Source organism: Tinamus guttatus, unplaced genomic scaffold (assembly GCF_059628265.1).
Source record: "Tinamus guttatus ecotype Peru unplaced genomic scaffold, ASM5962826v1 Tinamus_guttatus_pri_ptg000143l, whole genome shotgun sequence".
NCBI classification, from domain to species: domain Eukaryota; kingdom Metazoa; phylum Chordata; class Aves; order Tinamiformes; family Tinamidae; genus Tinamus; species Tinamus guttatus.
The window spans coordinates 914,969-927,113 of record NW_028288677.1 but is presented as its reverse complement, the minus strand read 5'-3'; the positions used below and the strand labels follow the sequence as shown (position 1 = coordinate 927,113).

The 12,145-nt window shown below is 74.0% G+C and overlaps 3 protein-coding genes across 3 annotated transcripts; 1 reads left to right on the top strand and 2 right to left on the bottom strand.

Annotated features, from left to right (window-relative positions):
- Positions 1-750: 750 nt before the first annotated feature.
- On the bottom strand, positions 751-3,608 carry EI24 (EI24 autophagy associated transmembrane protein). The gene is made up of 10 exons (XM_088522045.1): positions 3,567-3,608; positions 3,420-3,496; positions 3,225-3,354; positions 3,089-3,155; positions 2,896-3,020; positions 2,694-2,813; positions 2,512-2,623; positions 2,335-2,446; positions 2,182-2,256; positions 751-868 (listed from the first exon to the last, which is right to left on the bottom strand). Exons 1-10 carry the CDS (start codon positions 3,606-3,608, stop codon positions 751-753), a joined length of 978 nt encoding a protein of 325 aa, XP_088378171.1.
- A 1,891-nt stretch (positions 3,609-5,499) lies between these two features.
- On the bottom strand, positions 5,500-8,569 carry FOXRED1 (FAD dependent oxidoreductase domain containing 1). The gene is made up of 10 exons (XM_088522044.1): positions 8,539-8,569; positions 7,226-7,455; positions 7,034-7,144; positions 6,845-6,963; positions 6,676-6,770; positions 6,496-6,597; positions 6,351-6,424; positions 6,125-6,279; positions 5,928-6,057; positions 5,500-5,859 (listed from the first exon to the last, which is right to left on the bottom strand). The coding sequence occupies exons 1-10, from the start codon at positions 8,567-8,569 to the stop codon at positions 5,500-5,502; spliced, it is 1,407 nt and encodes a 468-aa protein (XP_088378170.1).
- Positions 8,562-11,965, top strand: SRPRA (SRP receptor subunit alpha). Its single transcript, XM_088522037.1, has 11 exons — positions 8,562-8,681; positions 9,508-9,591; positions 9,665-9,828; positions 9,912-10,138; positions 10,179-10,260; positions 10,335-10,693; positions 10,764-10,850; positions 10,936-11,322; positions 11,394-11,557; positions 11,640-11,738; positions 11,807-11,965. Exons 1-11 carry the CDS (start codon positions 8,568-8,570, stop codon positions 11,933-11,935), a joined length of 1,896 nt encoding a protein of 631 aa, XP_088378163.1. The 5' UTR covers positions 8,562-8,567; the 3' UTR covers positions 11,936-11,965.
- The last annotated feature ends 180 nt before the right edge of the window (positions 11,966-12,145 follow it).

Genomic DNA, 12,145 nt, shown 5'->3' with positions numbered 1-12,145 from the left:
TGATCCCCGCTCTGTGGGGCTGCCCCATAGACCCGGACCCCCCACGGCCCTGCCCCCTTCCCCCCCGTGGGGCCGCCCCGTAGACCCGGGTGCCCCCCGGGGTCCCGCCCCCCGCTCTGTGGGGCTGCCCCATAGCCCCGGGTGCCCCCCAGGGTCCCGCCCCCCGCTCTATGGGGCTGCCCCATAGACACGAGCCCCGCAGCCTCACCCAGCCTCGGCGCTCGGCCCCGCCGCCCCGGCCATCCGCCCCGCGCGCCGCGCCCCGCCCCGCCCCGCGCGCCCATTGGCCGGCGCCGCCGCCACTCCCGCCAGCCGCGCGCGCTGATTGGCCCGAGCGGCGCCCGCCTCCCCGCAGGGGGGCGGGGCGGCCCGCCGCCATTGGCGGAGCGCGCGCGGGCCGTGACGTGGCCGCCGCGCGCGGCCAGCGCCGCCGTCACGTGGCCGGATGCGGAAGCGCGCGGGGCGGCCGCCACGTGGGGGGGGGGAGGCGCCACGTGGGCGCCGCCATAGCGAAGCCGCCGTGGGCGCCGCCATCTTGCGCCGCCATCTTAGCACCGCCCACCGCGTCCCAAGCTCCGCCCCCTCCCGGCCCGCCCCGCCCCCAGCACCAAACTGCGCCGTTTTGGCTTCTGCCCTTTAATCGTCGGGGGCGAAAACGAGCCGGGGCTCCGTCCAGGCCCCATTCCCGGCACCGCGCACCATTCCCGACGGGAAGCTCCGGATCGCCGGGAACGCCGGGAGCGTCGCCGCTCAGCGCCCCGGGGACGGCTGCGGGGACGGGGCCGGGGACGGGGCCGCGCGCGCCGTGCGGCGGAACAGCCGGTCGCTCAGGAAGACGACGGGGGAGAAGAGGCGCAGCTGGAAGGGGCTGCGGGGGAACGCGCGGCGTGAGGGACGGGACGGGGCAATGAGGGGCCGGGACGGGGCAATAAAGACCTGGGACGGGGCAATAAAGACCTGGGACGGGGCAATAAAGACCCAGGACGGGGCAATGAAGACCTGGGATGGGGCAACCAGGGGCTGGGACGGGGCAATGAGGAGCCAGGACGGGGCAACTAGGGGCCGGGATGGGGCAACCAGGGGCCGGGACGGGGCAATGAAGACCTGGGATGGGGCAATGAGGAGATGGGACGGGGCAACTAGGGGCCGGGATGGGGCAATAAAGACCCGGGTCGGGGCAATAAAGACCCAGGACAGGGCAATGAGGAGCCAGGAGGGGCAATGAAGACCTGGGATGGGGCAATGAGGAGATGGGACGGGGCAACCAGGGGCCGGGATGGGGCAATAAAGACCTGGGATGGGGCAATGAGGAGCCAGGAGGGGCAACCAGGGGCCGGGATGGGGCAATAAAGACCTGGGATGGGACAATAAAGACCCGGGATGGGGCAATGAGGAGCCAGGAGGGGCAATGAAGGGCCAGGACGGGGCAATAAAGACCTGGGACGGAGCAACCAGAGGCTGGGACGGGGCAATGAAGACCCGGGCGGGGCAATAAAGACCCAGGACAGGGCAATGAGGAGCCGAGATGGGGCAATGTGGAGCCAGGATGGGGCAATGAAGCACCAGGAGGGGCAATAAAGACCCGGGACGGGGCAATAAAGACCCAGGACGGGGGAATGAGAAGCCAGGACGGGCAATAAAGACCTGGGATGGGGCAATGTGGAGCCGGGATGGGGCAATGTGGAGCCGGGATGGGGCAATGAAGCACCAGGAGGGGCAATAAAGACCCGGGACGGGGCAATAAAGATCTGGGACGGGGCAATAAAGACCCGGGACGGGGCAATGAGGAGCTGGGACGGGGCAATGAGGCGCCAGGAGGGGCAATAAAGACCCGGGACGGGGCAATGAGGAGCCGGGACGTGGCCATAAGGAGCTGGGATGCGGCAACAAGGAGCTGAGAGGGGCACTATGGACCCGGAACGTGGCAATAAGGAGCCAGGATGCGCCAATAAAGACCCAGGACGGGGCAATAAAGACCCGGGATGTGGCCACGAGGTCCCGGGACGTGGCCACGAGGACCCGGGATGTGGCCACGAGGAGCCGGGACGTGGCCACGAGGACCCGGGATGTGGCCACGAGGACCCGGGATGTGGCCACGAGGACCCGGGACGTGGCCACGAGGTCCCGGGACGCGGCCACGAGGCCCCGCGCGTCCCCGAAGCGCCGCCCCCCGGTGCTCACTAGGCCTTGGCGGGCGCGCGGGCCTCGCTGGCGCTGATGATGAAGAGCGGGAAGAGGATGGAGAAGAGGCAGCCGCTGCGGGGCGGGAGCGCGGGGGCGGTGAGGAGGCGCCCCACACGTGCCCCACGCGCCCCACGCGCGCCCCACGCGCACCTCACGATGTAGGACGACTGCGTGGCCGTGAGGAAGGCGAGCGGCAGCCCGAAGCCGAAGTAGTAGGGCCAGTGGCGCTCGATGTTGGACAGGCGCTGGTGCATCTCGACGCCTGCGCGCGGCGGCATCGGCAACGGCGTCGGCGCGGAGCGCGCGGCGCCGCCGCCGCGGACTCACCCTTGTTGAACCAGCGGTACTCGAAGCAGTAGAGCGAGTAGAGCAGCGACATGTGCAGCAGCCCCACGAGCTGCCCCACCAGGTCGATGGGGAAGAGGCTCACGAGCATCCCCTGCGGGAACGCGCGCGGGGTGAGCGGATCCGTAGGGAATTCGCGGCGGGAATGAGGACGCGGGAGGCACCTGGATGAGGAAGAGCGCCTGGAGCAGCAGGTTGAAGAGCATGTCGGCGATGACGCGGCTCACGCTGGGGAAGGGCTGCGCCCTGCGGCCCGACACCTCGAAGGCCAAGTCGGCGATGTCCTGCGCGGGGACGCGGAGCGGGCGCTGCGACGGTGTCCCCAGCGTCCCCAATGTCCCCAGCGTCCCCAGCGCCCGCTCCCACCTGGAACCAGATGGCGTTGACCACCTTGCTGAGCACGAAGAGCGGCAGCACCCAGAGCGCGCCGAACAGCGACGTGAGCAGGAACTCCAGCCAGGCCCACACGCCGCCGTGCAGCGCCGGGTCGCCTGCGGGCGCCGCCGTCAACGCGGCGCGTCCCCGCGCACGGGGACGCCCCCGTGTCCCCTATGCTCACCGAGGACGCGCGCCGACAGCGCGCGCAGCGCCGGCAGGAACGCGCGGTGGAACACCAGCAGGCTCAGCTGCAAGGACGGCGCCGTGAGCGCGGTGGCACCGGCGGTGACACCGGTCCCGGCGCCGCCGCCGCTCACCCAGAAGACGCCGCCGTTCCAGGCGCAGCACTGCAGGACGCGGCTGGCCACGCGGGGCTCGCTGTGGGCGCACCGGGGCGGTGAGCGGCGCCGCGCGGTCACCGTGTGTCCCCACGTCCCCGCCGCCGCGCTCACCCGTCGCCGTCGCGGCGCCGCGGGGCGCCGGGCGCGCGGCGCTGCCGCTGCCGCTCCCGCCGCTCCTGGCGCTGCTGGCGCAGCCGCGCGTCCAGCGTGGAGATGCTGCAGATGCCGCCGAGCGAGTCCCGCGCGCCCTGCGGGGGCAGCGAGACGTGGCCGCCGCGTCGTCGCTTTGGGGACACGCGCGGGGACAGGGACACTCACCCGCGCCAGGTCGTGCAGGAAGGATTTGAGGCCGTCGGCCATGGCGGCTCCCGCATGGCCCCGCGCCCGGGGGGGCTGCGGGGGCGCTGGGGGGCGGCTCGCAATGGGGGGGACCCACGGGGGGGGGGCGGGGTGGGGGGGGTTGGGGGCCCGTGGGGACAATGGGGGGGGGGGGGACCCAGGTTAGGGGCCCATGGTGACAATGGGGGGGGATCCGTGTTGGGGGCCTGTGGTGACAATGGGGGGGATGATCCGGGTTGGGGGCCCGTGGTGACAATGGGGGGGGACCCAGGTTGGGGGCCCATGGTGGCAATGGGGGGGGACCCAGGTTGGGGGCCCATGGTGGCAATGGGGGTGGGGGGACCGGTTGGGGGCCTGTGGTGACAATAGGGGGGGGGGACCCAGGTTAGGGGCCCATGGTGACAATGGGGGGCGGGGGGACCGGTTGGGGGCCTGTGGTGACAATAGGGGGGGGGAACCGGGTTGGGGGCCCATGGTGACAATGGGGGGGGAACTGGGAGGGGGGCCCATGGTGACAATGGGGGGGGGTCCGGGGCAGAGGGCTCATAGTGACAATGGAGGGGATCTGGGGCAGGGGGTTCATGGTGACAATAGGGGGCACCCGGGTTGGGGGCCCGTGGTGACAATGGGGGAGGGGACCCGGCCTAGACACCCCCCGGTTTGGGGGCCCGGAGGGACCCCAATGTGGACGGGCCCATAGGGACCATGGGGCGGGGGGCAGGTTGGGGCCTAAAGGAACCCGGGGGGGGGGCCGTGACCCCAGTGTGGGGGAGGGGACGCGGCTCGGGGGGTCCCGGGGGGTCCCCGGTGCCCACGGGGGGTCCCGGGGGGGGTCGGGCCCCCCCCGCGCTCACCGGGCGCCGCGGGTCGCGCTGGGCCCTGCAGGCCGCCCCCTCCCGGCGCGCGGCCGCTCGCACCGCGCATGCGCCGCCGCCGCCGCGCGCATGCGGGCTCCCCCCCTCCCTCCCACCGGGCGGCGCCTGCGCGCTGGGAGCCTCCCCCCCCCCCCCGCGCGGAGCCGGCGGGCGCCGCCCTGCGCCGCCAGGGGGCGCCAAAGCGCGGGGCGACCCGGGGGGGCAACTGGGGACACGGGGGGACAACGGGGGCAACTGGGGGGACCCGGGGGCAACTGGGGGGACCGGGGGGCAGTTGGGGACAACTGGGGCAACTGGGAGGGAGCTGAGGGCAACCAGGGACAAGTGGGGGGCGATTGGGCACAACTGGGAAGGAGCTGGGAGCAACGGGGAGGGCGCTGGAGGGATCGGGGAGCGTTGGGAAGAGCTGGAAGACTGGGACAAGTGGGGACAATTGGGGACAAGTGGGGACAATTGGGGACAATTGGGGACAACTGGGGACAAGCGGAGGGGGTTGGGGGGAACGGGGTGGGAACTGGGGGCCATTCGGAGTAACTGGGAGAAAACGGGAAGGAAACGGGGCCGCTTATACAGACACGTAGACCTCCACGCATGGTCCTGCCATTCACAGTGACGCCGCGGTGCCACCGGCCCGCGGCCGCTTTATTGAGGTCCGTGGAGGGGCCCGGAGCGCTCCAGGAGCTCTCGGAGCACCAGAGGCCCCGGAGCAGCATGGGGGGCCCTGGAGCGCTCCGGGATGTCCTGGAGCAGCACGGAGGTCCTGGAGCGCTCCGGGAGGTCCTGGAGCAGCACGGAGAGCCCTGGAGCGCTCCAGGAGGTCCTGGAGCAGCCAAGGGGCCCCGGAGCGCTCCAGGAGGTCCTGGAGCAGCACGGAGGTCCTGGAGCGCTCCGGGAGGTCCTGGAGCCGCATGGGGGGCCCTGGAGCGCTCCGGGAGGTCCTGGAGCAGCATGGAGAGCCCTGGAGCGCTCCGGGAGGTCCTGGAGCAGCCAAGGGGCCCCGGAGCGCTCCGGGGCGTCCCGGCGTGTCCCCGTCCCCGTCAGACGATGTTGGCCTCGCGCAGGGGCGTCCCGCGCAGCAGGCGCTCGCAGCCGAGGCGCCCCACGTCGAGGGCGTCGCAGCGGCCGCGCAGCAGCAGCTCGGCGGCCGCGCGGCCCGCGCCGGGCGCCTGCTGCAGCCCGTGGCCGCTGAAGCCGGCGGCCAGCAGCAGGTTGGGCACGTCGGGGTGGTGGCCCAGCACGGCGTTGCCGTCGGCCGCATTGAAGTCGTAGTAGCCCGCCCAGGCGCTGCGCACCCTGAGCGCGCCGAAGGCCGGCACGCGGCGCGCCAGCCGCGGCCACACGCGCTCCTCGAAGAAGCCGTAATCCACGCGCAGGTCGCCCGCGTCCGGCTCTTCCTCCTTGGGGAACGGCGGCGCGTGGAGGGACGGACGGACGGACGCGGGGACGCGGTGCCGCCGTCACGCACCTCCGTGGGGCTCATGCTGCCCAGGTAGTGGTTTCCCAAGCCCTCGCGGCGGAAATAGGCGCCCGAGGTGTCGATGAGCATGGGGCACTCCAGGCCGGGTCCCTCGGGGCAGTGCCACACGTAGACGTACCTGCGGGCAGCGCGTTGAGGGGGACGCGGCGGCGACGCGCGCGGCGGCGACGCGCGGCGCCGCTCACCTCTTGCGCGGCTCCACGGGCAGGCGGAAGGACACGGCGGCCGGCGGCAGCGCCGCGGCGGCCACCTCGGCCAGGCGGCCGGCCCAGGCGCCGGCGGCGTTCACCACCACGGAGCAGGTCACCGGGTGGTATTCCCGGCTGTCGGCCACGTGCACCTGCGGGGAGACGGGACACGCGGATTCACGGCAAAGCGGATCCGCGCGATGGCGGCGGCGGCGGCGCTCACGTTGACGCGGCGGATTCGGGCCACGGGCCGCTCGCGCCCGTCGGCCGTCGTCCACTCCAGGGCGCTCTCGAAGGCTGCGGGGACAGAGGCGGTGCGGGAAGCGCCGGCGCGCGCGGCGGGGCCGGCGGCGGCGCGCGGGACTCACAGCGCACGTCGCCCACGCAGCCCAGCGCGCCCAGCGCCAGCGCCTTGCGCCGCAGGGCCAGCAGCAGCGCCCACGGGTCGAACCAGCCCTCGTCCTCCAACCCTGGGGGCAAAGGGGCGCGATTACGCAGGGCGCCTGGCGGCGTTCCCGGCGGGAACGTTCCCGGCGCCCGGGTCTTACCGTAGGAAGCCAAGGCCACTCCACGTGTGTCGATCCAGGGGAATTTGGCCCGCAGCTGCGTGGGGGACAGCAGGGCCACGCGGGCCCCTTCCTCCCTGTTTCGGGGCGCACGGGGTGTCAGGCGGCGCCGGGGACGCGGCGGGGATGCGGCGGGGACGCGGGGACGCACCGCTGCACCCGCACGTTGTCCTGCAGCACCGCGGCGCCCTGCTCCGACGCCAGGAACAGGTAGCCCGCCGGGTTGAACTGCAGGTCCACGGGGGGCTCGCCCGGCACCCCCAGGTGCTCCTGCGACGGGGACGGCGTCACCCACCCGCGTGCAGCGACGTGTCCCCGCTCCCGCGTCCCCTGCGCTCACGTTGACGTCGCGCAGGAAGGCGGCGGAGAAGCGCGACAGGCGGATGTTCTCCGGCAGGGAGAACTGCTGCCGGATGCCGCCCACCGACAGCACCGTGGAAGCCTGGGAATACTGAACGGGGGGGGACGCCGGGATGAGGCCGGGGGGGCCCCGCGGGGTCCCGCGTCCCCCCCCCGTGTTCCCGGCGCTCACCGTGGGGTCCCGCTCCACCACGAGCACCTTGAGGCCGCCGCCGCGGCCCTCGAGCGTCTTGAGCCAGAAGGCGACGGCCCAGCCGGTGACGCCGCCGCCGACCACCACCACGTCGGCCTCCTCGGGCGGCGGCGGCGGCGCCGCGTGCGGGGGGCGCCCCCACGCCGGCCCCCCCGGCGGCCCCCAGATCTCCCCCCCCGGCGCCGTCGCCCGCAGCGCCTGGCCCAGCTCTGGGGGGGGGGGGGTTGTGGGTGACCGAGCTGGGGTGTCACCAACCCCCCCCCCCCAGAGCCTTCCTCCCCTGGGGACCTGCTGACCCCCCCGGGTGCCCCCTCCAGGTCCCCAGTGACCCCCCCAATGCCCCCCTGCCAAATCCCCCCCCGATCCCTCCCGAGCCCATAGGGACCCCCCGGCACCCCCAGCCCCCCCCCCGATTCCCAAGACCCCCCTTGTCCCTTATTCCCCCCTGCGCCCTTCGTGTCACCTGTTTCCCCTATGTCTCCTATACCCCCCGTGTCCCCTATACCCCCCCCGCATCCCCTCATGCCCCTCGTGTCCCCTCTTCCCCCGCGCGGCTGCTGTGGCCCCTATTCCCCCCCATGTCCCCCACACCCCCCATGTCCCCCACACCCCCTGTGTCCCCTATTCCCCCCGTGTCCCCTATACCCCCCGTGTCCCCTATCCCCCCCGTGTCCCCTATCCCCCCCGTGTCCCCTATTCCCCCCCGTGTCCCCCGCTCCCCCCGTGTCCCCTATCCCCCCGTGTCCCCCATTCCCTCCCGTGTCCCCTATTCCCCCCGTGTCCCCTATTCCCCCCCGTGTCCCCTATCCCCGCCGTGTCCCCTATCCCCCCCGTGTCCCCTATCCCCCCCCGTCCCCTATACCCCCCGTGTCCCCCATTCCCCCCCGTGTCCCCATTCCCCCCCGTGTCCCCCATTCCCCCCGTGTCCCCTATACCCCCCGTGTCCCCCATTCCCCCCGTGTCCCCGCTCACCGCGCAGCACGTCGGGCCCGCGCCGCGGGGGGGCCGCCGTGCGCAGGGGCCGCGCGCGCGCCCCGGGCCCCCCCCGCGGCAGCAGCGCGCGCCCGCAGCGCCCCGCGCGCAGCATGCCTGGCCCCGCCCACCGCCGCAGGCCCCGCCCACTCCACGAGGCCCCGCCCACCAGCACCGCACCGCCCCTCCGCCTGGCCCCGCCCCCGCGGCAGGCCCCGCCCACCCGCTCTGCGCCTGGCCCCTCCCGCCTCTTGGCCCCGCCCCCCCGCTGCTCGGCCAATGGGCGGGCGCTTCCGGCGGAAGGCGGGCGCGAGCGCGACGTGTGCGCGGGGCGGCGGGCGGCGCCGCCATGCTGGACTTCTTCAGCATCTTCAGCAAGGGCGGCCTCGTGCTCTGGTGCTTCCCGGCCGCGCCCGTCGCCGCCGGGCCCGTCAACGCGCTCATCCGCTCCGTGCTGCTCCAGGTGCCGCGGGGCGGCGGGGACCGCCGGGGACCGGCGGGGCTGGGGGGACCGTTGGGGAGGGACCGTTGGGGGCGGGGCATTGAGAGGCGGGAGGGACCATTGGGGGCGGGTGGGGGGGGCTATGGGGGCCGGGAGGGACCATTGGGAGCTGGGGGGGAGCGGGAGGGACCATTGGGGTGCGGGGGGGAGCGGGAGGGACCATTGGGGGCGGGGGGGAGGGACTATGGGGGCCGGGAGGGACCATTGGGGTGCGGGGGGGAGCGGGAGGGACCATTGGGGGCGGGGGGGGGGACTATGGGGAGTGGGAGGGACCATTGGGGTGCGGGGGGGAGCGGGAGGGACCATTGGGGGCGGGGGGGGGACTATGGGGGCCGGGAGGGACCATTGGGAGCTGGGGGGGAGCGGGAGGGACCATTGGGGTGCGAGGGGGGGCTATGGGGGCCGGGAGGGACCATTGGGAGCTGAGGGGGAGCGGGAGGGACCATTGGGGTGCGGGGGGGGGACTATGGGGGCCGGGAGGGACCATTGGGGGTGCGGGGGGGGAGCGGGAGGGACCATTGGGGTGCGGGGGGGAGCGACCATTGGAATTGGGGTGGGACCATTGGAATTGGGGGGGGGGAGGTACCAATGTCCCCTTGGGGGGGTGTTTGGGTATGGGGGGTGTTTTGGGCTGGCCCACTGTGTTTTGGAGGGGGGGAGCCCTTGGAGGGGGTGTCGGGGGCTGAACCAATCCCTGTGCCCGGGGGGGGATTAGGCATGGCCGGGGGGGGGGCAGGACCCCCGTTGTCCCCACGTCCCCCCCACGCGCGGCCGTGTCCCCCGGCAGGAGCGGGGCGGCAGCAACGCCTTCACCCATGAGGCCCTCACGCTCAAGTACAAGCTGGACAACCAGTTCGAGCTGGTGTTCGTGGTAAGCGCGCGGGGGGGCGGCGGGCGCGGGGTCCCCGCGGCGGCGGCGGCGGCGTCACCGGCGGCGTCCCCAGGTCGGCTTCCAGAAGATCCTGACGCTCACCTACGTGGACAAGCTGCTGGACGACGTGCACCGCGCGTTCCGCGACAAGTACCGCACGGCCTTCCAGCGCCAGGGCGCCCTGGGGCTGCTGGGCGCCACCTTCGACTTCCGCGATGACTTCGGCCGGCTCCTCCGGTAGCTCCCGGCGGCGCGCGGGGAGCGCGTGGGGAACGCGGGGAACGCGGCGGGAATCTCACGGGGCGCCCGTCCCCGCGCAGGGAGGCGGAGGAGGGCGCGCGCTCGCGCGTCCCCGCCGCCATGAAGACCTTCGAGCAGTCGCAGAAGTCGCAGAAGAGCGTGCGCTGCCTCGTGGAGCCGCGCGGGGACAAGGCCAAGGAGAAGCCCAAGGGCAAGAAGGGCAAGGGCGGCCGCAAGGAGGGTGAGACGGCGGCGGCGGCGGCGCGGCGGGCGCAGCGCGGGGCCCGCGGGCAGCTCACGGCCTCGCGCAGGAGGAGGGGACAAAGCGGCGGCGCCGGGGGACAAAGCGGCGGAGCCGGCGGAGCTGAGCAAGGCCGAGGAGCTGCAGCGCAAGCGCGAGGAGTTCTTCCGGCGGCACGCGAAGCCGAGGTGGGAACGGCGCCGCGCCGCGCGCGCGGGCCGCCCGCGCCGCCGCCGCCATGCTGAGCGCCCTGTCCCGGCAGCAAGTCGCCCAAGGCGGAGGCGCCGCGGGAGAAGGGCAAGAAGCCGCGCGTGTGGGAGCTGGGCAACGCCAACGCCAAGGCGCTCGACTACAGCGACGGCGCCGCCGCGCCGCAACATGATGACGAGGTGGAGGCCGCCGCGGCGCTGGGCGACGGCGGCGCCCGCGAGCCCGGCCGCCTCTACGACCTGGAGTACGAGAGCGAGGAGGAGGCCGAGGAGGAGAAGGCGGCGCCGGGCGGCGCCAGGAAGGGCGGCCTGGGCGGCATGTTGGGGATGCTGCGGGGGCTCGTGGGCTCCAAGAGCCTCGCGCGGGAGGACATGGAGCCCGTGCTGGAGAGGATGAAGGAGCACCTCATCGGTAAGCGCCCGGCGGCGGCGCCACGCGGGGCCGCCGTGCGCCCGCGCGAGCCGCGCTCTCCCTCCCGCAGCCAAGAACGTGGCGGCGGAGATCGCGGCGCAGCTCTGCGAGTCGGTGGCCAAGAAGCTGGAGGGGAAGGTGATGGGCACGTTCACGAGTAAGCGGCGCGGCGCGGCGCTCCCCCCGTAGCCCCCCGCGCGCGGCCGCCGCTCGCCACGGGCGCCCTCTGCGCTCTCCCGCAGCCGTGACGTCCACGGTGAAGGCGGCGCTGCAGGAGGCGCTGGTGCAGATCCTGCAGCCGCAGCGGCGCGTCGACGTGCTGCGCGACGCGCTGGAGGCGCGGCGCCGCCGCCGCCCCTACGTGGTCACCTTCTGCGGCGTCAACGGCGTGGGCAAGTCCACCAACCTGGCCAAGGTGTCCTTCTGGCTGCTGGAGAACGGCTTCAGCGTGCTCATCGCCGCCTGCGACACGTTCCGCGCCGGCGCCGTGGAGCAGCTGCGCACGCACGCGCGCCGCCTGCACGCGCTGCACCCGCCGCGCGCGCCCGGCGCCCGCCCCATGGTGCAGCTCTACGAGAAGGGCTACGGCAAGGACGCCGCCGGCATCGCCATGGAGGCCATCGCCTTCGGTGGGGACGGCGCGCGCGCGCGGTGGGGGACGGCGCCGGCGGCCGCCCGCGCTCACGGCGCCGCCCCGCAGCGCGCAACCAGGGCTTCGACGTGGTGCTGGTGGACACGGCGGGCCGCATGCAGGACAACGCGCCGCTCATGACGGCGCTCGCCAAGCTCATCGCCGTCAACGCGCCCGACCTGGTGCTCTTCGTGGGGGAGGCGCTGGTGGGCAACGAGGCCGTGGACCAGCTGGTGAGCGCGGCGGCCGGCGCCGCTTCCCGGGCTTTTCCCGTGCTTTTCCCCGCGTCCTTCCCGCACGCTTCCCGTGGCGCAGGTCAAGTTCAACAAGGCGCTGGCGGACCACTCGGCGGCGCCCACGCCGCGGCTCATCGACGGCATCGTGCTCACCAAGTTCGACACCATCGACGACAAGGTGAGCGCGGCGCGGGCGCGCGCCGGGGCCGCCCGCGCCGCGTGTCCGACTCGCCCGCGCTCCTCCAGGTGGGCGCCGCCATCTCCATGACCTACATCACGAGCAAGCCCATCGTCTTCGTGGGCACCGGGCAGACCTACTGCGACCTGCGCAGCCTCAACGCCAAGGCCGTGGTGGCGGCGCTCATGAAGGCCTGAGCGCGCCGCGGGACGCGCCGGCCCCGCGCTGCCGCCCTGTTTATCGACCGCGCTTCGGGCCCGGCTCTGTCCCGCCTTGCCCCGCTCGCCAAAGCTGACGAACCAAAAAGCGCCCGCGGGGAGGAGGAGGAGGAGGCGCCGCTGTCCCCGCCGCGGGAGCGCTCTGGCCTGTGCTCTAGTGCAATAAACCGAACGCTGTCTGCTCCCGGA